This window comes from Micropterus salmoides, unplaced genomic scaffold (assembly GCF_014851395.1).
Source record: "Micropterus salmoides isolate LMB-PRFRI ecotype aquatic unplaced genomic scaffold, ASM1485139v1 Ms_hic_scaffold_4, whole genome shotgun sequence".
Lineage (NCBI taxonomy): Eukaryota > Metazoa > Chordata > Actinopteri > Centrarchiformes > Centrarchidae > Micropterus > Micropterus salmoides.
Genome location: NW_024043372.1, coordinates 23,299,802 through 23,324,638, shown reverse-complemented (window position 1 = coordinate 23,324,638; position 24,837 = coordinate 23,299,802). Strand labels below are relative to the sequence as shown.

At 38.6% G+C, this 24,837-nt stretch overlaps 4 protein-coding genes across 4 annotated transcripts; 3 read left to right on the top strand and 1 right to left on the bottom strand.

Annotated features, from left to right (window-relative positions):
• Window positions 1-492: 492 nt before the first annotated feature.
• vhl (von Hippel-Lindau tumor suppressor) lies at window positions 493-4,167 on the top strand. The gene is made up of 3 exons (XM_038697344.1): window positions 493-961; window positions 1,349-1,471; window positions 2,329-4,167. Exons 1-3 carry the CDS (start codon window positions 775-777, stop codon window positions 2,520-2,522), a joined length of 504 nt encoding a protein of 167 aa, XP_038553272.1. The 5' UTR covers window positions 493-774; the 3' UTR covers window positions 2,523-4,167.
• A 4,917-nt stretch (window positions 4,168-9,084) lies between these two features.
• On the top strand, window positions 9,085-16,100 carry tatdn2 (TatD DNase domain containing 2). Its single transcript, XM_038697560.1, has 7 exons — window positions 9,085-9,273; window positions 11,246-11,543; window positions 11,684-12,112; window positions 12,404-13,393; window positions 13,512-13,639; window positions 14,018-14,201; window positions 15,496-16,100. Exons 2-7 carry the CDS (start codon window positions 11,256-11,258, stop codon window positions 15,634-15,636), a joined length of 2,160 nt encoding a protein of 719 aa, XP_038553488.1. The 5' UTR covers window positions 9,085-9,273; window positions 11,246-11,255; the 3' UTR covers window positions 15,637-16,100.
• Window positions 16,101-17,497: 1,397 nt separating this feature from the next.
• ghrl (ghrelin/obestatin prepropeptide) lies at window positions 17,498-18,776 on the bottom strand. The gene is made up of 4 exons (XM_038697559.1): window positions 18,453-18,776; window positions 17,892-17,969; window positions 17,692-17,803; window positions 17,498-17,612 (listed from the first exon to the last, which is right to left on the bottom strand). Exons 1-4 carry the CDS (start codon window positions 18,564-18,566, stop codon window positions 17,593-17,595), a joined length of 324 nt encoding a protein of 107 aa, XP_038553487.1. The 5' UTR covers window positions 18,567-18,776; the 3' UTR covers window positions 17,498-17,592.
• A 1,902-nt stretch (window positions 18,777-20,678) lies between these two features.
• Window positions 20,679-24,522, top strand: ccdc174 (coiled-coil domain containing 174). Its single transcript, XM_038697604.1, has 11 exons — window positions 20,679-20,819; window positions 21,049-21,156; window positions 21,255-21,355; window positions 21,443-21,501; window positions 21,603-21,750; window positions 22,043-22,138; window positions 22,233-22,369; window positions 22,472-22,566; window positions 22,954-23,101; window positions 23,256-23,408; window positions 23,764-24,522. Exons 1-11 carry the CDS (start codon window positions 20,778-20,780, stop codon window positions 24,348-24,350), a joined length of 1,674 nt encoding a protein of 557 aa, XP_038553532.1. The 5' UTR covers window positions 20,679-20,777; the 3' UTR covers window positions 24,351-24,522.
• Window positions 24,523-24,837: the final 315 nt, after the last annotated feature.

The window sequence follows — 24,837 nt, the reverse complement described above, 5'->3', positions numbered from 1 at the left end:
TATATACAAAAAAAAATCCTAAATCCTAAATAATACTAGGCCTACATGCCACTGTGTAAAATACTTAATTACAAGTAGCCTACTGCATCCATGTAAAATGAGCCTTCATTGTGCAGTGAACGAGCACTGTCAGTATCTTATTGTTACACATTTTAGTAGCATATTCGATGAGTATTACTGATGCATAAACGTGTAACTGGCATTTAAAAGCCGTAGCTGGTCGAAGTGGAGATACATTTGAACACATTTTATCCTGTTGGGCAGTTTACATTATATTGTAAATGCTACTGCTGACATCCAACTCTTATAGTGCTACACACTATAACTAGAGCTCCTGTGTTCATTTATTTTAAGATAACGATGTATTTACTTTCTAGTTGTATACAGTCTATGCATGATGAAACCGAACACGGCCAGGCCACGCATCCCATCCCGGATGAAACGCAACGACCGAGACGTCATCATGGCTGTCGACCAATGAAGAGGTTGACGTCCCAGGACTTTCAACCGGAAGAGTGAATGTAAACAAAATAGTTTAGCTTGAGACGAAGCGACCGTTCTCCCTCTGCTATACTGATACAGTTGCTTGTAGTTCGTTTTATAAACGATGTAATCTATTTCGACCGATTAAGTGATTAAGCTTTTATTGATACGACGATCCCCGTGTGTCGACAACAGCCAACATACATGCATGGATATCCTGCCTGCTAGCTGCTAGCTAAACGGCTAATCTAACTGCGCTAACAACTTAGTGCTAATTAGCAACCAGCACCAATGCCTCAAGAGGGAGAGCAGTCTCTTCCCCTGGTTCGCTCCCTGAACAGTTTAATACCCATTAATGCGGTGTTTTGTAACCTAACTCCCCGTGTCGTACGACCACTGTGGATAGATTACCTGGGGAAACCTCAGGCGTACAATGACTTACAGCCTGGGACGGGGCGAAAAATGAACACCTTCGTCGGTAAGGTAGCATTTCCAAAACCATAAGCTAACTTACGTATGCACAAAAAAGGTTTACAACACGTGCTGCAACTTTGTCCCACGTTAGATCTACGTTTCACATAAAGAGAGGCCATCTCAGGACAGCACACTGTTGGTATTTGGCAAAACAAAACCCAGCCAAAATGTAATAGAAGCCTGTTTTGTTATTTCTATAATATTTTTACCGCACTAAGAAGCATCTTAGACAAGAACATTATGAACCACAAAGTTGGTCATCGTCACCGACTGATGGCATTTAGTCTTGATGTGCTGATTTACAATTTAGCCAGACCATGTGTTAGTTCAAAGGGGAATGGTATCACTTTTGGACAGTGTAATACATTCTGTTTGTGTGTGGTTTTCCCAGGACACCCATGGATGTTCAGAGACGCAGAGACTGATGAGCCACTGAGGGTGAACAGCAAAGAACTGTTTCTGCCTAAACCAGCAGAGGGTGGAAATGCTACATTTGCTAATATCACTTTACCAGGTAAGATTAGCCAAATGATCAACATATTAGCCATTTTCACCAAATTTAATTCATTGCTACTCACAGACATACAACCAAGAGTAAATTCCAGCTTAAATCATATTTGTGTGTTTTGAAAGGCTGTCGATCAACTGTTGATTACAGCACTGTGAACAGTTTCCATTCTGATGGTTTAAAGGGACAAATAATTTTAAAAAATAGTACTAGATCTCTTTTCCTAAGGATTCTACCACACTGCGATACAACAAAGGCGAATGGCGCTTGGCTTGTGGTGCTCAAAGCATCACACAATTACATAAAGAAACCTCCTGAAGTCTTTCCCAGTAGCACACAGGTTACACAGGATCATCCACAGATCTTGCTGTTGGTTGGTTGGTTGGTTTTAACTGGGAGTCCCTAAACTGCGATTTTCTAATTTTCTAAAGTTTTGAGTGACAGATGTTTTAAATCGAGGACTACATTATTAATCGTTTGGAGTCATTTTTTTTCATCAGAAATATTTGTAAATACAGCAGTAACACAGGCCTGCATTTTCAATTATCAAATATTATTTTTGACAAACACAAAAAAATAATGTTTCATATAAAATACAGTTCTTCAATTATCTATGTGTATGTGTGGATTGGATTTTTTAAGTACACATAAATATAAAGCAAGTCCAGTAGCAGTGTTGATGGTGCCTGTAACTTGTGTTGTTCAGTCTATGTGCATTGTGTGTGACTGAAACCAAACACAGCTGTTCATTTTGGTTGCAAGCCTGCCATTCGTATGAAAATGCGTGTTACAAAACTATTGGGAAAGTGTTCTCTGCTTAATATTTTCTCAACAGTTGACAAACGCTCGTTTGGTTTATACAGTGTACAGCCTCAAGGATCGCGCTCTTCAGGTTATTAGGTGTCTGGTACGGCCAGAAGACTACAGGAGGTTGGAAATAGCACGGTGTCTCCATGAGGAGCTGGAAGATCAGCCCAGTGTGTTGAAAGATCTGCATCGCATGAATCAGCGAGTAGAACAACATCTCCTGCAGAGGATTCAAGGCCAGGAGGAATGAGGCATGAAAGTGGATGGTTAACACTAACTTAAGGACTGCAGTTTTGTATTCTGCACTACTAGAAAGCAAAGAAACCAGAACTGAAAAAAAATATATATATATTAGATAAAATGTTGTGAGTTTTTTCTTGGGTGAATGAGCAGCAGACTATGCCAGATATCTCACATTTCCTCAGTTATATTCACTCAATGGCTTTAGCAAATGTCTCCCTCAGCAGAAAAAAACTGTATGTTGCTTTTGCCTTTTAGTAAGAGGAGATTTTATATTATGTGAACTTCAATGAAAATAGTTTTTTTTTTCTCTAAAATGTTATTTGAGGATTTCATCTAGAGAAATTAGGTAACTTTAGCCTTTGATGCTTATATGATTCTGTTTTTCTTTACTTTATTTTGCCATATAGCCAGGTTCTGCCAAAGGTAAACTTCCTCAAAAAAATCCAAATCGATCATTAAAGCTGATGATACACAGAGCAACTTTTAGAGCAATCGTGCAAGGCAACGTTGTCGTCAATGGTAATGAGTAAAGATTACTGCCGTAATCCCCTTCCCCCACCACTCCGCCACCCACCCCGCACCGCCGCTATCTGTTCAAAACATAGTCGGACTTGCCACTAACAAGATTGACCAGCAACATTGCTCAAAAAGTTGCCCCGTGTATAATCAACTTAAGACTGAACTTACAAGTATGTTGTTGTCATGGATACAGTGTCCTAAGTATCACAATTTATAAAGGTCACTAAATAAAAAGTATATACCAATGATCACTTTAAATTTCTGAGAGATATATGTTAAATTTTCTTAATGGGAGTGCCTGAGATAAGGTTATATTAACTAATCCAGTTTACTGCACATCTCCCATCAGAAAACATCCGTCATTGTTATTCCAGCTGTTCAGCTCAGCAGTTTAAGGCTGAATTATTCAACAATCATCAGCAAGCGTTTACTTTGGCACTTTCAGTCTGGAGAAAGATGGAGTGGTTATGGGTACATTTTCCAAGTTGTCCTATTCTGGTAAATGTGGACTTCCAAATATACCGACCACCATAAATGGGCAAAGTCTCTTCTAAAAGTTTGTCTTGCATGTGATTTCCTGTAGGGAAAGATCAGGCTGTGAAACACTGACTGAGGAGCGTATGCTTTTGTTTTTGCCTACTTTGTAATTCTTTGCCTATTTTGTCTCACGTAACCCTGTTGGAAATTCATATATTGCTACTGTGTCACAAATATTTCCATTTTTTATATGTGTAGTAAATAATAAAAAAAGATATATTTCTACTGGTTGAATGTTACTATGAAGAGTATTGTTATTTTAATGATTTGCTCAGCCTCTAAAACATGAGGTCACAAAATACAGCTACAGTTTCACATTGAGAAAGTATTCTGTTTATTTTGTAAGGAAAATATAAGTTATATTCTAATTACAAAACATTTTGAGTACAAAGAAAGTACACACCCAACAGTATCTGTTGCGACCACACACAATATACTATTAATTACAACTGTATAGTTGTTTGTGTTTATGGGTGTATTTAATGAATGTGACTGACGCATTATGATTTAGGAATTAATACTCAAGGCTGTCTAAGTAAAAGAAGTGGCATTTCACTCTGATCATCTGAATAATAAAGAATAATAGTATCTTCTTATTTTTTTTCTCCTTTTTGGTGATTTATCTATCATATGTACTTAAAATGTCTGAAACAAAGTAAAATTATTAATAACATATAATTGAGCAGCTTTTAAATTTTTTTTTAAAGCAATGTCATTATTTGTAATTGTGCAAGTGTGGTGAAAAGTTTCATCTGTTATAGATCAAGCTTGACACACGCTCAATAACTTCACATATTTAACACTTGTACAAGCCTGACTGGATAAACTCACAGACAGACACAAGGACGTTCAATCCGATCTGTCAAGTGCTGAAATTATAACCAGCACCATTTTAGCACAGCATGGGTGCTGTTGCCAAAGGCGTTGCTATGCGACAAAGTAACACAACCCATCTTTGTGTGTGTGTGAGCCGGGTGCAGTAATATCAGGAACATGCAGGCAGAGGGAAAGAAAAAAACATGGGACTCGAGTCGCTTCAGACGAGAGAGGTAAGTACTCGGCCGCTGTCGGCAGCTTTCTGTGTCTCACACACGTACAGTATTTGTTCTGAGGCTGGGATCCAGTGCTGCGGCTTTGTAGAACTGAAGGAATAGACAGTAACTAATATTCATGATCCTTCGATTTTCGTCACCAGCATGACATTTTGGCCAAGGAGTCACCCAGTCATGTTTCCACATCTCCGGACAGACCACTGGAGCAAAATGAAAACAACGGTAAGATGAAATGAAACTAACCCCTCTTCCACTAAGACACTGATATATAAACTTATGACACTCTAACACTGATCAATAACAAACATAAATTACTTTGTATTCTTGTGATCCTATGCACAGTTATTCCCACCTAGGTTCCAGTTTATTTTGCATCAGTTCCAGCTGCCTTGTTGAAAGACAGAGGTTTGTGAAAATTACCCTACTTCACATATAATATCAAGTTGGGAGGCAACAAGGAGAACACTTTGTACAGTCGAGAGAGGGTAATGTTCTCTACACATTACAAAGAAAAATGTGTCTCTAATTTGGCTTTATTACACATCCTAGTGGATGAATCCCATAAAGGTGCTCTAAGCCGCAGTACCAGCAGCAGCAGCCCGTTACCTCCTCTGACTCGGGATGAAACTGCAGTTAATGATCCTGTTCCCTCCATGGTGCAAGGATACAGTAGGTCCCACATTAACAGGAGTTTTTTAAACGTTTTTTATTATTTGTTTCCCTGCCGTATATGTATATGTTTTTCTTTAGGCAGGCATCCAAACACACCAAAAACCTCACCTCAAAACATGCCCCAGTACAGCAACGTGTTCCATGACCGTGCCAGGAGGGGCTTCTGCTACTGGCTCATTGAAAAGCAGGCCTCAACATGTAAGTACTGATCTGAGCCCTGACAGCAGCGAAGTGTCACCTATACAGTAGAAATATCAGCTTGGTGTGACATTAACATGCACATGTGGCTGGGAGGAGTGAGATCCATACTCTTAATCTTCTTTATTGCTGATGCCGCTGCCCAGCCACTGTACACTATTTTGAAGGTTACAGATCACAGAAATCCCTCTGCCCTTTCCTACTGACTGATTTTGGTGCATTGTTGTGGACAGCAGGTCATATCCTAATCCTCATTTGTCCTTCACAGACCTTCTAGTCTGCACATATCATTTTGTGTTGGTATATTGTGAATTATCATTCAGCATCATTTCATAAAAGGAATATAAACACTTCTCAATGTCTATCACAAGCAGCGTTTGTAAGAGGGACAATGTTGTGTCTTGTATTTTAGTTACTTTACATTATGATTGGTTTACACAATGGTCAGAAGACTGATGCATCGTCATTCCTTCCTCACAGGTAAAGGATACAGCTTTGGTGCCTACAAGACCTCCCTGGGATTACCAAAAATCTAACAAAAACGGTCACTAAGATTTGTTTTAACCCTGTTTCCAAATTTAAGCCAAAACCACATGATTTCACTGATATGGTATTAAGTATAATTAATCTTATATCACCTTAGAGTGTGTCCACACACTGACTTTCCTTTCAGTGGAAATACTGTTAATGTGAAGTATTAAACTTGGGAATTTAAAAATAAGTAGTGACTGCAATAATGTGGTTAGTATAATGTGTAAAATACATTACCTAACTATGGTATGCTCACTAAAAAAAGAAACTATGAACATTTCAAGGGAAGCTGTTATCTGACGCTCCACTCTGAGCAAGAAGGGGGGAAAAAATATTTTGTCATATGGTACTACAACCACTTTGTATTATATGTTGTTAGTGTGTACATAACTAGTAAGGAAATTAAAATCTGAATATCACTGTTCAGCATTAAATACCAATAGGCTACAATGCTTGTCCCACCTCTGACCCCCTTTAAAAACAGGATTTAAATCATATATTCTCTGCTGCCTTCTAAATGTTTGTCTTGTTTGCCTTTTCTGTAAAAGGAGCAAAGTCTTGGAACTCGCTACCTAAACACTTGAAAATTGCTGCAGACTTCACCACCTTTAAGAGAGATGTCAAGTCCTGGTTGATTCAGCCACAAACTTGAAGGCTACTCTCACAACTAGTGTTCTGTAGTTCCTATTACACATGTTTTTGTCCCTACCAAATAACCATAAATAAATAAATAAAAATATCTGATTTATTTTAAAGTGTATATGTATTCAATGAATGCATGGCATATAAATAAATTTGTCTTGTACTGCTGGGTTTTAAGTCCATTGTTCTGCGCACCGAACATTTGCGGGAATGAATGGCTCAGCAGCTACAGCCTACATCCATACTTTGCTCCAGTGAGTTGACCACCAAGCATTAATGCTGGGTAAATTTCGTCAGCCTCCCAGCAGTTCTTCTTCTTCTTCTTTTTCTTTTTACTGGCGACTTGCAACCAGATGGAGCATTATCGCCACCTACTGTACCCTAATTACATATGCTTAAATCCTCGTGTTCAGTCCAGTTTGTTGTAGAAAAGATGAGATGTGTTTAAACACCATATTTCCGGAGTTTTTTTGAGAAAATAGTTATAATAATAATAATAATCTTTATTTGTAGAGCATTTTTCAAAAACAAGTTACAAAGTGCTTTAACAAGTGTAAAGACAATAATACCCAAGAGACAATAATACAAAAACAAAACAAGATAAAAGCAAGAAAACATTGAAAAGACTAAAATACACATTTAAGATAAATATAAAATTAGTAAAATACAATAAAATAAAAGGGATAAAATAAAGTCAAATAAGATCGGGAAAGGCTCTCCTATAAAAGTATGTTTTAAGAAGGGACTTAAGAGAGTTCACTGACTCAGCCGACCTGATTTCCTCGGGCAGGCTGTTCCAGAGCCTCGGGCCCTGACAGTAAACGCTCTGTCGCCTTTAGTTTTCAGTCGAGACTCTGGAACAGACAGCAGACCTCTGCCCGAGGATCTCAAGGTACGTGCTGGTGTGTATGGGACTAAAAGTTCAGAAATATAACAAGACGAGAGGCCTTGTTGTTTTGCCATCTGCTGGGACCCAATGACCAGGATTTCTGTTTTGTCTTAGTTCAGTTGGAGGAAATTATTTGACATCCATTTTTTAACTTCACAAAGGCAGTTGTTAAGTGAACATTCCAGGGTCTGTGGATTTGACGGGCAAGTATATTTGTGTGTCATCAGCATAAATATGAAAAGAAATGCCATGTTTATGGATAATATGTCCAAGTGGAAGCAGATACAAGGAAAACAAAATGGGTCCTAAGACCGACCCCTGAGGCACACCATATTTAACTGGACAGAACGAAGAGACATAGTTGTTTACAGACACGCAAAACTTCCTATTTGACAGTTAGGATGAAAACCATTCTAGGGCAGTACCAGGAGTTCCAGGACTGAGCACATGCCTTCATCAGCAGACATTAAAACGTCATTGGGGACTTTAAGCAGGGCAGTCTCAGTGCTGTGGTACTTCCTGAAACCAGATTGAAACTTTTTAAATATTTTGTTATTTTCCAGTACAGTGAGCAGCTGTTTGGACACAATTCTTTCTAGAATCTTTGCAATAAAAGGCAGTTTTGAAATTGGTCTAAAATTATGTGGGAGGGAGGGATCTAAACCAGGTTTCTTTAAAAGTGGGTTCACGCAAGCCGTTTTAAAATAATCAGGGACACAACCAGTAGATAGGGAGCTTTTGAAAATAGAGATCAAATGGGGCCCAACAGAATCCATTACTTTCAGTAAAAACTTTGTAGGTATTACATCAAGTGGGCTGGAGGACACTCTCATTTGTGATACTGTTTTTAAAAGCTCAGACAAGTCGATGGGATAAAACTGGTTAAAACTCTCTTGTTGCTGGTGAGGAACCTCTGAGTAAGAGGCCGCGGGGGTAATAGAGGCTCTGATTGACACCACCTTATTGGTAAAATCAGATAAAAACAATTCACAGTCATCATTACTTCCAGCTGAGGCACAAGGAGGGGTTGGGTTTACCAGCTGATCTACAGTCTTAAACAGAAACCTGGGATTGTGTTTAGTTGTAATGTCCAGTTGTTTAATTCCTTCATGTTGCAGTCCATTCCTTAAAGACAGTCTTTGATTTGAGTATATAGTGCACACAAACAGCACATGTTCCACAGTTTCCAGTTGACTGCATGTCTCATAATTTCCAGATGGATGTTTTCCAATAAGGTGCAGAGATGCATTTAACTTTGTGTGACCTAGTCTAATTCTGCTAAATTGACTCTGTTCTCTCCTGCTCTTCCCCAATGACTTTTCCTCCCCCACTTTCTGCTGTATCTTGTATAAATGTCTTCCTTTATCCCATAAACTCTGCCACTGTATCTTAATTGTGTTCCGTACATATGATTTGATCTACTTTGTCCTCCCAGCAGATGCACCACCACCTCATTAGCCAAATCTCGTTGTTGGAGTTGATCTCGCGATATAAGACTAATGTGGTCGCTTAGTTGCGTTCAAACGGTCGAAAGCAGAACTTTACCACCATCTAGCGGTTAATTTAAACAAACTTTTTAAATAAATCCAATATTAAACATGCCTATGAAATCTTTGCATGTTTCGTGTTTGTTCGGACACGCTGTTAGCAGCAGCTGGGTGACTGAAGCAGCGCGGATAAAGTGACACCAGCAGCCTCCTCTACGGCGCGGAGAGAAGGTACGTTAACTTCACAACACATTAGCTAGCCAGATAAATACATTTAGCAGTAGTAAAAATAGCTAAATCATGTCTGTAATAAATAAGTGTGAAGTCATGAAAAATAACAGTAAAACATAACTACTTTTTTGGGTTGCAGTTTGAATCAACAAGTGAAAATAAGTCATCTTAGCTCTTACAAGTTAGCGTTAATTGGCTAAAGTGACGGCGCTAGCTAACAGACTAATTAATAACAAAACCTCGTCAATGGCAGTCCAGCTTCTTTTCTACCGACTAATTGACAGCAGCACAAAGTTAAATTACCAAAACGCTGTTGTAGATGGTGGTACCACACCACGGCACCATGGTTAACTGTGGCTTTACTTTTAATGTCTGCAAACATTTCCGCAACTGAATTAATGAACATATCTTATTGTGTGTTGCACCATGATGTTTCATTTTTCTGTAATTTCAAAAGTGTGCCATTTTGAACTTGAAGAATAAAGTATACGTTAAGTCTGGCCCGTTAATTGAACTACTGATATCTTTTTTTATGGCTAGAGGTAGTGGAGGTAAGTCAACCATGGCCAGATTAACTTGCTTGGGGCAAAAAGGAGCCACTGGACTTTTAAAAAATTTATTTTTATACATAATTTTAAATTTGCATCCCCAATCTTACTTTGGCAACAGCAACTCTTCTTGGGGTCTATTATCCTTGGGGTACTACCTGGTCCCAGGTTTGCTGTATGGTAGTTTTACATATGCAACTTGTAAGAAACCTATGTGAAAAACTAGATTTTGATGTTGTGCTTTAGTAAGATGCTTTTTCCCATATGCTCATACAGCATTGCAACTCATTAAATAACAACAAACCAAACTGGTAAATGGGGCCCCTGCAGCAGTCACCTTTATTACCCAGTTGGTAGCTCAGCCTTGGAGCTGAATGATTTGAGTACTTAAAATAATAACTTTATTTTAATAGCACATTTCTTAACATGGTTACAAAGTGCTTTAACAAAGGACACAAGACGGTAATTGACGTCACGGTGCGTTGAATAACATTTGTGGATAACGCTACCTTCTTTTTACGCAATAACCTGTATAATCATAAATCCATTAATTTTTACTTGACATATCCAAACTATTAAATGAACAGCTGAATGTTTTTGAAAGTTTTGCATTATGCTTGGTTTAATAATTGGGCCAAAAAGAGGAGTGCCATCTCACCTTAGCGAATGTGACTGTGCTCTCGCAGTTTGCTGGCTTGTGATGAGCAGGTCTTGCACCCAGCCACTGCAAAACTGTTCATGAGCTTCTAGTGATTTCTAACTTTTAAAAGTGTACGCACTCAGTCCAAAAACAAGGTAATTGACAATGTCCAGGCTTTGGAGTGGAGGTAGTGCGTCTGGGTCTGTAAACCATATGTATGGTTTTTTGTTTGTCCAAATACCATTCCTTGGCAGAGACATTCAATTTCTCCTGGTAGGGTACCTTTTGTTTTTCTTTTCCCTTCTCGTTAAGATTTTACCGATTTTAAACAATTTTGTGGCCAAACTAAACAAAAGGTAATCGGGTAACCACCATAGCAACTGGAAGGCTCACAGGTAAACAGAACTTGTACCTCACAAGATTGAGCCCCTGTCCCAACATGTAAAAAAGGTATGACGTACTTTCAGATTCCCTGTAGGAGATGTAAATAATCCAAGTCAGTTTTAGTTTTTAGCTGATGTTTAATATAAAATGGCTGCAAATTTAGATTTAGACAGGCTTAGCCTATAGGAAAGTATTCGATGATTGTGGCCATTGTTTGTCTTCATCAACTAACTATATTGATCATAAGATGGGCATTTCCTCTTCTTGTAGTACAAATGACTTTTTATTTTATTTATTTTTAATCCGTGATGCTTTAATGTTTTTTACCCTGTTGCTCACACGATGTACTACATGATCATACACATCTGTTCATTCCTTTTCTAACTATATATTGAATTAGGATCTCAGACATGGACAGCAGCAGAAAGAAGTTGAAGTTTAAGTGGCTACGGACTGCAATCACCTCACCTGCACGTCCTCAGGGGGGAAATGCTGGCACACCCTCTCGTTGGAATATGTCACCGAATGAAGATTCAAACGCTTTGCTCCTCAGTGACTCTCCAGGACCTGTCTGCCTTGGAGCACTGAGTCTGGACACTCCCAAGAGAAAAGCAGAGGTGCTCTGTGAAAGAATGCCATCTGTAGGCAAAGTTAAGCTGAGGAAGCTTTCCAGGAAAAACTTTTTCACAACTTCAAAGGTAAATATTACTGCACCCATCTTTTAATGGCACATCTGAATTGTTTTTATCAAAAGTAGTGCTACCTCATGCATTATATTAAGTTATTTTAAAGGAATTACTTACTTAATTATTTTTTCCTTTTGCACTGTAATTATCAGGAAAAACCTATGGACAACTCTTTCAAGGAGCTGGAATCCACAGAGAGCCAGCAAGTATCACCACCCCCGTCTCACTCGTTCGTCTCAAAAAAGAAAACGAGGACATCCGAGGAGGCATCAAAGGCTATCTACAGGATGGCATTGACTGCAGCTATTGACAGCACAAAGACAAGGTGCAGCCCTTCAAATATCCCCTGGACTGACGCTAACAGCCCACCTTTGCCATTTGTGTCTTCACCAGTGAAGACTGAAGTGTCCAGTCCAACGTCACTTGACAGAGCGGTTGTGAATATTTACTGTTCCCCGATCAAACCTGAGAATAAATCTGAGGACACCGACACACTCACAGAAGATCAGTGGTCCCCCATTCAGGTGTTTGAGGACACAGAAGCCCAACGCAACAGCTCCAAGCCCAAAACAGATGAACGGGTAAGTCAAGTGACACACAGCAATCTACCACAAATTTATATATAATTTAAAATGTTTTAGTCGCATATAATCTGTAAATTTTGGGGCTGTTACTGATTTTATTTATTTTTTTGTTCATTTAGCTAATGTTTTAAATTTCTTGAAAATCAAATCTTAATATTTAGACAGAAGCCAGGAAATAGACATCCTTGACAATATTGTGACCGCAGAATAATCATCATTGCCATTAAAATTCAAAGCAAAAGCGGTGTTTTTTGGAATTCATTTTAATAAATTTTTTTTGTTTCTCAGAGTGTTGTGTTAAAAGGAGAAGATTCACCCAGGAGGTTTGTTGCTCTGGACTCAACTTCTCAAGAGAAGTTATTTGAAACAGAAAATGAATCAGAAGATGACAACTGTGACTCGCCCCTCCCTGCTCTGGAGTATATCCCAGATTCCGTGACTTGTTTCACGACTCATCGAAAAGGCTCTTCTGACAGCCAACAGTGGCAAAGTCCTTCAGTGAATACCCAGAGAGCTACAGCTTCCTCTTTCACCCTTTCATCCACTAATGAAATGACTGGGGCAGTCCAGGCAGCGGCCGAGGACGTACAGATGCCTTTCTCGCTGTCACAGAGGACGGTTTTTGTCTCATTCAAGCAGCACAACCCACCAAACACGGGCCCTTCAAAGGAATCCAGAGCTGAGACCTTAAATTTGCACTCCTCCAACATTATGGCACATTTATTGGATCCCTTTGCTCTTCCGCTACACTCAAATAGAGGAGAAATTAACCCTTACTTGAACTCCACCCGCAGGCGGTCAGATGCTGGATCTTCCGTGGGTAACCCCCCCTACTCCTTTACACGTGGTGGTGCTCCTAAAAGATTATCCTTGGGGGCAGAACCTATTTGGACCAGTTACCCTTATCTGGACAATCCAGTTGGTTTCATAGACACACACTGCCATCTAGACATGCTCTATGGAAAACTTGGCTACTGTCAGACATTCAGCAGTTTCCGTAGGCTGTACCAAAGCAGCTTTCCTCCAGAGTTTAGAGGCTGTATTGCTGACTTCTGCAACCCAGGTATCATGATGAAGGAGGCCCTGTGGGAAGGTTTGCTGGCTGAAGACATGGTATGGGGGGCATTTGGGTGCCACCCACACTTTGCCAAAGACTACTCAAGTGTCCATGAACGCAATATACTGATGGCCATGCGGCATCCGAAAGCTGTGGCATTTGGTGAGATGGGCCTGGACTACTCCCACAAAAACTCCACTGACACCTCCAGGCAAAAAGAGGTACGGTCTGGTCTGATGTGGTTTAAGGTGGTCAAAAATAGACTGTGTACAAGGATAATGTTGTAACGTAAAAATGAATGCTGTGGGCCGTGTTTTGTGTCTGTGCTTCTCTGCGAAGGTGTTTGAGCGCCAGCTGCGTTTAGCCGTGGCCATGCAAAAGCCTCTGGTGATCCACTGTAGGGATGCAGATGATGACCTGCTGCCAATCATGAAGAAGTGTGTCCCTAGGGAATACAAAATTCACAGGTGTGTGTGTGTGTGAAATCATCTGACTGATTTTACATCATTTTTATTATTAACATGAAAAATATGTAAAAAGTTAGCAACTCTGTTCTGGTTGTAAGTTTATAATCCATAAATTATTCATGAAATCAAACCCCAATTTATATGCTATGTTTGAATGTAGGTATTTGTTACCGTTGTTAGCGCTGATGGCAGTCATTCATAAATTTATCCTTGTGGTCATTTGTGTTAGCAGATTAGTTTATTTGTACTTGAATCTTGAGGATTATTATTATTATTATTATTATTATTATTATTATTATTATTAAAGACCATCAAAGTGTAAACTGGCATGCTTTTTATCTGTGAATTTTCTTTCTTAATTACTTGTGTGTTTTCCAGGCACTGTTTCACAAACAGTTATCCAGTGATTGAGCCGTTCCTGACGGAGTTCCCCAATCTGTATGTGGGCTTCACAGCCCTGATCACCTACCCCAGGGCCACCGAGGCCCGAGATGCTGTCCGCCAGATCCCTCTCAACCGCATTGTGTTGGAGACAGACGCTCCATATTTCCTGCCCAGACAGGTTCGTTTAAATTAAAACTGTACATTTTTTGGTTAGACCCATTTTGGCCTTGTTGGGGGGTGGCATTGCAACTAATGCTTGGGCCACACTGCCTACCTCTATCTGTGCGTGACGGCTACCTGTTAACATGGGCGCCACTTTAGTTTTTTATATTTTTATTTTTTAAGATTTTAAATGGGTCGGCACCTTCTTATTTATCAGAACTTTTACATGTTCACACTCCTGTCAAAGCACTGAAGTCATCCAATCAGTTGCTCCTTCCAGTTAAGGTGACAGAGCCTATTCAGTGGCTGCTCCTGATCTTTGGAATATTTTATCTGTTCAAATAAGAACTGCTCGGACTGCTGAAATTTTCTAGTCCTTGCCCAGCTAAAAGAGTTCAGTTTTGACATTTTGGACCTTTTCTACTCTCTTTTGTGATGTATATTTGTTGTGTATCCTGAATTTGGAAAGCACTTTTGTCAACTAGGATTTTAAATGTGCTATGTAAATAAATTTGAACTTGTACACACACTGCTCAGGTAGGCCCAAATGTAGGACTTGTGTATTAGTCCTGGTTTTAGCTGTCTGAAGAATGTTCACAATGCCAATAATGGACAAAGAAACTAAAATTGATAATTGGTACAAAATATCAATTATTGTCCACTTTGGTCTAAAACTATTGATAGTGATTTTCAAAAACCTATATTCGTCAAACCTTTGCACAAAACCCTTTTTTGTTAGATTTGAGGTGCGCATTCAAATATAACAGCACTGGTACTATGGCAAGCTTAACATTTATTCCTTAAAACTTAGTAGTCTCTATTTAAAAGCTACTAGTACTTATTTATTAGTAACTAATAACTATTCCCATTTTACTAATAACAATTGATTAGATACTTGTACTTCATTAATAGTTATTAGTAACTATTTCATTAGTTACTAGGAATTTTTTACTTAGAAATCTATGGGGCTCTGCAGTTCAGATATCATGTATTCATTTCCATTTTACTAGTATCTATTATTTAGATACATGTATTCATTAGTCACTACTAACTATTCTAAAAGATACTAGAAACATTTTCATTCGTCCTAGAAAATGTTTTTTAAATGGCTTGTTGATACTAACATTTTAATTCTTACTAGTAAGAGTGGAATAGTTACTACTAACTATAAAATAAGTACTAGTAGCTTTTAAATAGCAACTAGTTTTAAGGAGTAAATGTTAAAATGACTTGCCATACTGGTGCACTTACACAAACAGGGAGTACATTTTGACTACACACATACGATAAGTGTGTCTCACTTTCAACAGGTGAGAAAAGATGTCTGCCGGTTTTCACATCCTGGAATGGGCATCCATACTCTGCAGGAGCTGAGCCTTCTGAAGGGGGAAGACATGACCACGGTGCTCGCCACCATCCGAAACAACACCTCTCAGCTCTACAGCATATGATCTTCAGAAATGATGGATTAAAAAGAGAAAAACTAGCAAGACAGAATCAGCATTTTTGGAGCTGGGTGAACATTTTATGTATCTTTTTGTTTTAGATTTATTACTCTTCTACGTAGAGATGTCAGAAAGAAGGAGGAGCAGTCTCATTTTAAACAGCCAGAAAGACTTGATGTTAATAAAATTCACACAAATAAGTCACTCAGAGGAAAAGAAAAAAAAACAAACAAAGCAGTGACTTTTGTCTGATAGAAACTGTATATCATTGTTGAGCTGATTATATTTTATCATCGTTCATCATTAATTCCTAAGCATTTTTGTTTATATGTTGTGTTGTTTTTGCTGTGTTGCCATAATTTGAGATCTCTTGCCTTGTTCTAATTTGTCTAAATGTTTTTGTTGTCCAACCACTGTGGTGTTTTGTTTGGTTTTTACAGTGGAGACGTATTAAAAAAGAATCCTGCCTATGTTGTTGTACTAGTATGGTTTGTTGAATTACCTGATAATTCATGTAATTGCACATGAAGCAAAAAAGAATATCGCCTGTAATACAACATGTTTGCGATGAGCAAAGCTGATTCCTTATTGAAGAAAGGAAGTGGTCATGAGACTAGTCCATTAGCTTGCCTTGAGACCACCGTGTCCGCCACACACATTTGGCTTGAGTGCTTTTTATCTTGAGAATGATTTAGCTTGCCCTACTTGTGGCATTTTCTGGTGGTTGGAGTATGCCACTCAAGGATAAGATTAATAGTAGATGGGTGGATAAGTCTCTTGACGAGATGGAGAGGGATAAAATGCATACTTTCCTGACTTGTCCAGGTTCTAATGAAAGCCTTGTTTCAAAGAACGTGGGCCAGAGCACACTATGTTCATCGTTGTGTGTCTGTGCTTATTAAAAGCTACAAGCTGGAACAGGACATACGCAACCATCAAAAAGGATGTGTTTTTTTACTGTGTGTGACCTAATTCTTGAGATTTGAACAGGAAGTGTTGCAACCTTTTTCTGGGATTTGTTCATTGGATGTTTGCACCACGAATAAAACAACATGGCCTGTGATGGTTGTTATTGTGGACAGTTTTTATTTTAAGGTGCAGTTAATTTAGGATTAGAGGGGATGGTCCTTACTATTAATGTTTTTTCAAATGCAAGTGCAATACAGAGGTTTATCACAAAAATAAAGCCTAGAAACCATTCTCACTTGTTTCACCTAATTAAAGATTTAATGCATGTCAAAGATTAGACAAGGTTAATTGATGCTTTTAGTTTTATAGGCATGTGTGGGTCTCTGAAAACAAAAATAGGGTCTTGTTGGACAGTACATACTGTACTGTTATATATGGGGTGATTTATGCTGAATAATAGTAGATCATTACACAGGTATGAATATGAGCGACATAGAGGGTTTTAAAAATAGATTTAAAAAACAACACTACCTAATGAATATCTATGAGACGTTTCACTCCACACTGATATTTACCTTGAGAAAAGTGGTTTGGATTTAAATCATTCATCTCCTAGATTATATTAAATTTACCGTCTTTATTTACAGCAGTTAAGCTCCATAATAAGGTCATGTGATGACAGGTGAACCAACTGAATTACAACTGAATTACAGATGAATACCCTTTTATGTGGCTGAAAGCTCCAAAAAGATTTTGAGCAAAGAGTATTTTGCTAAATTTCACACCTGCTGAACAGTTTCATGTTTTAGGTTGTAATGACTTGGACACAGTCAATTCTCTAACTTTTAGTGGTACAGTCTGAAACTTAATTAGCCACAGTCTGGGTAACAGTGTTTTAACAGCCCTACGCTACAACAATGCATCAAGCTTTGAAAGAAATGACACCAGCATGTCTGCAGGCTAATTGCTTTCAGCATTTTAATGATCACTATCTAATGAAGTTGAAATTAGAAGACATTGGGACAGAAAATTTGAAAATCTTGTCCATGATCTTCAAGGTTGTGCTGGTCTTTCTGAAACAAGACAACACATTATGTTAAAATTTACATAAAAGTAATTGCAGGTTTATTTTACAACAGTATACAGTACAACCTGCTGTCTCTGTGTTTCCCAGCAGACGCTGAATGATCTCCTGCAGCAGGACACCGTACTCCTCAAAGTCCTCTCCACTCATAGTGATGCCAATTTCAAACGGGGCACTTATCTACTCAGAGAAGAGGAAGACAATAAATGGGATAAAGGGATGCTTTTTTAGGTGCTGTGCTGTAGCCACGAGTGTTATTTCCACTCACTGTGATGTGATTGTCCTCAGTGGGTTGATTAGGCTCCTCCATGACTTGGCGGCCGGCTCTGGACGGCTTCCCCCTGCTCTGTGGTGGACCCAGAAAAAATCTCATGAATATAACCAATTCAGCGGCCATTCAGATGACACAGAGGATCCAATTATCAAATATCCAAAAGAGTGTGAAGTGTGGGAAAAGTCAATAGACTGTCTTCAACATAACTAACATCTTAAATTGAACATGGGGCTTGTTTGTCTGCTAAGGATGAAGACAAAGACCCAGGATTAAGTGTAAAATATTGATACAGGGTTTTGGTATTGCATATGACAGCATTACAAAAGGTTTTTCAAGACTATTAGTCACACAACAAAATGAACTCACAGCCAGGTCATTGTTGAGGAGGAGTTATATTAAGTTGAAAGTGACTTCATAGTCAGAGCAGTAGCATCTAGAGGAAACTGAGTTTTCAATTTGTGCATTTTAAGAAAGAGCTGAAGAATTGGTTCAAATCTTTATATACAGTCTATGGTTAAAATGCGTTAAATGACTACCATATAGGAATCACCTTACCTGAGGTTTTTGAGAAGGGCTGAGAAAGCTTGAACCGGCATTGGTTGACTTGCACCACAAGGTCAGAGAACAAAACAGAAAGACCAGCAAACAGGTGTTTCTTTTCAGAAACATGGTGGAATAAAAATCTAAAAGTGCTTGCTCTACTGCAGTCAATATCAAGAAACAAACTGCCTTAGTAAAGGTTAAAAATATTGATCTGCTAATCTGAATCTGATGCTGACTCCCACCTTAGTTATCTTTCCCCTGAAATGGAGGACTTTGTTAGAGATCCTCTGGCTTCATTATATACCTTTCATCCTCTTTCATTTTGGTTTAAAATTGCATTAAAGATAATAGTAACAAATGCTTGTGCTTTCGTGTCTTGGTTTCATTGTACTGTTCAAATGTTTAAATTGATAACGAAATAGGCATTTCTCTGTTGTAACCTGACAGCAGGCCTGCTGATCATCTTATCTATGCAGGGGGGTGATGGAGGAACCATATCGATGTCATAGAGATAAATGGGACTGATTGAGCCTATTATGTACGACTATATCAACATATCAATATTGACCTATTATTCCCAGGACACATGCAATAGACATAAAAATAATTACAAATAGTGAATAAAACTGAGGAATTTGACCATCTGTGATACAAAATAATTATTTGATAAGATTGTATTGTTTCAGCAGGGCATTCTGACTGACCCAGTCTTCCTTATACAATTATTATCATTATCATTATCATTATCATATTATTATTATTATTATTAGTAGTAGTAGTAGTAGTAATAGTAGTAGTATAGCATGAATTGCCTTTTGAGATGTCTTTCTGTGGAACATATCCACATGTGACTTGGATATACGTTATGTTTATTCAAGGGTTTTCTTTAAGTACTGTCACATGATAGTATGGCAAATAAAAGCCCTCCTTTGTAAATCATTGTTCTGAATTTGTGATGTAATGATCTAATATTTAAAACCTCTTACAATCCTTTAGTACAAAATGCTCAAGCTTCATTCATACTATATGAGTGCAGGTCAGTTGTTATGGAAGTGTCCACATTTGGTTAGTCTTTTTTGTATCTTGCTTGGTTTGTGTTGCAGTTTTCTCCTAGAATGAAGATGTTGACAGGTACATTGCACAACCTTTTAACCTTTTAACTACCACATAATCCTTTTCTATGTTGTAGGCAATCCTCAGTTGAGTTAATAGTTACTTTCAAGACAAATTTGCTTATGAGACAGAAATTACCCAAGTCATGAAAACTTGATAGAAAAGTGAGGATTGAAGAGAAGTTGGTTTGCATTAATATATATTCAGACTTCAACTTAAATGCAGTATTTGCAATTTCAGCATCATTGACAGCACAACATATAAAAAATCCAATCAATTCCCTTAATTAAAAACTGAAACAATTACATTAAAAAAGCAAAATGTTTGTTGACCTTTAAAGGAATACAAAATAATTGTGTGCACAAACACACAACATGATGTGAATTACCTAATTTTATGAAACATTTGTGTACATAAACCTATTTAATTATAGCTGACACCATAACCTTTCATTTGCCGTTTGTTAGAATATTAAACCACAATGAAAAGTGTACCAACAACCCCACCCTTATGAAAATGAACCATAGTATTACTATTGTATACTATAAAAATTTTATATAGTAGCCTAAGTTTGTAGTGTTCTATAGTATCACCAGCTATTACTATAGTTTTTCTGTAGTGCTATTTTATTAGCTAGTAGCCATAATATTTCATTAGTAATACTATGTATCTACTGTAGATCTTTGTAGTATTCCTATATATAACTATAGTGTAGTAGTGTTTCTGTAGTTGTTTTTTGAACACACTATAGAACATTCCTACAGTAATACTATGATGACGTTATAGTAAATTTATAGTATTATAGTATATTGTACAATAGTAACTTTCTATAGAGCGTCCAAAAAATATATAAAAAACAATATAATAATATACAAAATAGTATAACTTCAGTATTGTTTTGAAAAAACATACTAATACTACAGGAAACACTATAGTGGTACTATGTCGCTATTTGCAGCACACTTCTTCCCACGTCCCTTCTCTCTGTACATTGAGTGAATTAAGTAACAGTTAAGTGTAGTTTATTTTTTTATTTTATTATCTGAAAGGCACGAATAGAGCTGAGCAGATTGAGAGAGTTTGAGATATTTTGCATCAAAAACCGCCACTAGTGGGCGGTAAGCCGACATTTTTCCAACGAAAGAGAACCACCGACGAAGACGTCGGTACAGCTAGCACATAACATTGGTTTGAATATTATGGCGTAGAAAACAATTAGTAAACATGGATAAAAAGAAGAAACCCTTCAATGTGACTGCTTCATCGGTGAGTTGAGTTAAGAAGCAGCTTTACATTTTTTTTATTGATAACCTGCGCGGCTGTGTGACGTTTAATGAAAGGATAATAGCAGCTATCGTTAGCTTAATGTTACCTTGTAGTCATGCTAAATTGCTGGCAGATACAGTTAACTGTTGTTTTACTTAGCCGCTATACATTAGCAGCTTTAAACATTTACAGTTTGTTCAGTACTTATTTTGCCGGTTTTTTCTTACAGCTAGTGGACCTTAAAGCTGAACTGTACAGAAAGCAGGAACAATTCAAACAGGAAAAACTTGGGCAAGAAAGTGCTGGTGCTGGATTCACGTCAAAATCCAAAGTCAAGGTAGAGTATGTGTTATTTTGGGACTTATTTTCACCTGCTTGTATGATTACAGATTGACATCACTAACCAGGATGTCATTTATTCACGCGCCTGTGTAGAAACCTAATGTTTGGAGCAAACAAAATACTGGTGTTTCAGCAAGAGCTGAGAAAGATGCAGAGCAGCTGGCTGAGGAGCAGAGCAGCATTGATACATCAAGGTGAGTTCAAGGCAGCATACAGGAAATTTATTGTCACAATACAATGTGACCAAAACCTATAACTCCTCATTTATCCTCTTTTAACAGACGCAAGTTGGAGGAGAAGGCCAAACTCTATGAGCAAATGACAAAAGGAGACTTTCCAGGTTGGTGTACAATTATAAATGATATTTGATATGTAAATTATATTTTCCTGATATTGAGTTGTATGTTAAATGGATTTACTTTGTAATCAACTTGACGTCAGATGAAGAGACAGAGGGGCTGTACCTGGTTGACTTCACCCAGAAGATTATCGACAAAAAGAGAGGAACGCTTGCACAAATGGAAAAAGACGATAAGGACAGAGACAGCTCGTCTTCTAACCTTCCTCCTCAAAATCCAGATGAGGAATGGTAACGTCTGATTCATTCATTTTCAAGGGTTTGGAAATGGTAGTTTGGTTTGTTGGTTGTATATGTATGTAAAGTATATACGTTAAATATATAGCTAATAAAAAAAACACTGACGACTCCCAGTGATCTATTTTTAACTAATACCACCACCACTGCTAAAAAATTATAGTTATAATAATGACAGTACAATTAATAAATGTGAAAATGTATCCTTTACATAGTTCTAATAATGCCTGAGGTTTTAAACAATTACAAAACTTGCTGGTTCTCCTACTGCACTGTTTCTCTGTAGGGTGGATTATGTGGACGCTTTGGGCCGATCTCGGAGATGCATGAAGAAAGACCTGCCAGATTTTAAGAAAATGGACCAAGAGCTTAAAGGAAAGGGGTAAATATTCAACAAATAAGAACTCATTGCATGTGATGGTTTCTTGGTGTCATGCTGAGAACTACAACTCTGTTGGATATGACTTCTCCTGTAGAAGAGCCTCAGCTGACAAGACCTTACTCTCAGAGGACATGCGTCGAGAGCTTCAGAGGCAGGAGTGGGAGAAGGAGGAAGAGGAGGCTATGAAGAGGCCCGTTGGACCTCTCCACTACGAGGACATCAGGGGACAAGGTTATTGTTACTGTAAAACATTTCTGCACACATTTGAAATGAAAGGATTTGGTTTTTAAATCTTGTTCTCTAGAAAGCATTTGGTCTGTTTGTTCGTCTCAGAGGCTCGGGAGCTCGGCGTGGGTTACTTTGCATTCTCTCAGGATGAAGAACAGCGCAGAAAGCAGAGAGAAACTCTGGACATGCTCAGAGACCAGGTGAGCTGCTGATCCATTAATGGACAGATATAAACACAGAAATACTTATTATATTTATAAGTGTGTGCATTTCAAAATATTGATTCCCTTTATAACCAGTAGCCCCACACAACAAACATACTCTCACATGTTTCTACATTAAACATACAACCACACTGCGCTGGACTGATGGACATATGTTGTTCATATGCGTCTTTGTTAAGTCTTGAGTGTCACTGAGTACATCACCACTGTTCACAGCTTTGGCAATGCTGCTACACACTTAAAGTCCTTGTGCACCTGTGATATTTGATGAATAAAAGCCAGTTTGGATGATGATGATGATTAATGTCCTTTTTTAGTTTTTGCTCAGACTATGTTTCTCTTTACATCTGTCCTGTCCTTCAGACAACAGAGCAGCGCACTAAGAGGGAACAACTGAAGGAGAAGAGGCAGGCCATCCTGCAGGCCCGACTGGCCAAGTTGAGGCAGAGGAAGATGAAGAAGGCCAAGTTGGATGGGACTGAGGACGAGCAGAAAGAGGAGGAGCCTGAAGGTTAGAATCCACACCCACCTCGTATCAAATGCAGCTATGAGCTGTTGCTCTGTTTGATATTATATAAGTGGAGCTGCTTGTGTAAAAAGCCTGTTTGCAGCTCAACAATCACATGAATTTCAATGAGGGGATTGTTGTGAATTGTTTTTCCTAGGAGAGGAGGGGGAAGTTGAATTAATAGGACCCTCGCCTCCGCCAGAGGACTCCCCAGAGGTCAGCACAGTGAAGAAAGTGGAAGTGGAGATCCAAGAAAGGAAGGACACCAAACCAGGAGTTCCTCATGTCAGAGAATGGGACAGAGGCAAAGGTAAGCCTTGTTATTCTCTACTATAGGCTGTAGTACTGTTTAGGTGTCATGCATAATTTCTGCAATACATGTGTGTGCCGCCTCTTCACTCTCTTTGGCAGGTCACCATGTTATAGGTTATACAGTTGTAGCTATAGATCTTCATCTCTCACTGCCCTTTTTTGTGGTATTTTACTGTGGAGCTATGTTTGAATATCTAAAATGAAATGTTTCATGGATGAAACAAGAATTTAAACTGAAGTATGTATACCACAGATAATTTTCCATGTTCCTATGGCAAGACTGGAGTTACTCCTTCTGTACTTTGTCAAATAATCAACTTCTTTAATACCACTTTTTTACTTTTCACTTCCAGAGTTTATGTTTAATGAGTGGAAAACTCGGCGTCGTGAAGAGCGAGAATCAGAATTTGCACCTCCTTCTGCGTACTTTGCTGAGGGAAAGAGACAAAAAACAGGGAAGAATAAAACTCAGGAGAATAAATCCAAGATGTCCTTTAAGTGGACCAAAGGCCCAGGAGGAATCTCTGAGAGCCAGGAGGAACCACCATCTCAGCCTAAAACTGCTCCTTCACCTCCTCAACCTCAACAAAATCTTCCACCTCCGTTACAAGCACAGACCTCATCGCAGTCATCACCTTCAGATCATCCAGCAGACTCAGCTCCTGTGTCAGCTCCCCCTTTAAATCCCCAGTACCCACCTCCTCCATTTTATCCCGTGTTTCCTCCTCCTCAGTTTGCTGGACCACCTCACCTGTTTCCTCCCTTTCCCCCACAGTACCCGAACCAGTACCCACCCCAGTATCCTCCACAGTATCCGAACCAATATCCCCCTCAGCCACAGAGCCAGTCTCAGCCCCCCCAGCCTGCAGAACTCAGCCAGGCCCACCAGCCTGCACAGAGTCTAGACGACATGCTGTCCTTCTACAGGAACTCTTTTTGATCAAATAAAAGATCACATTGGCTGTGCAGTTGGTTCATAATGTTGAGTGTAAATACTGTTGAGGAAATCATAGAAACAACAGAACACAACGTCTCAGCTCGTTGGAGTTTTAGCATTTAATAAATATCAAGAATTTAACTGGACAGTGGTCTGACGTTTTTTTTTTTTTTTTGTCTCATAAAGCATTTGTTTAATGGCGGCAAGAGGACACGAAATAAGGAGACAGAGTTTCAGTATGAGAATATCCACCAGATGGTACTGTATGCCTTCATGTTGAAAAGTTGTGTACAGCAGTGATCTGTCTCAACTGATAAAGGACATCATTGTGCTACAATCAATTAATCTGCTGATCATTTTCCCCATTATATGATTAATTGTTGTCTGTAAAATTTTGTAAAAGGGTGAAAAGTGTCCATCACTGTTTTCCAAGACGACAGCGGAAACCGCTGATAGTGATCATGGTTACAGGGATCTGTTTTTAGGCTAT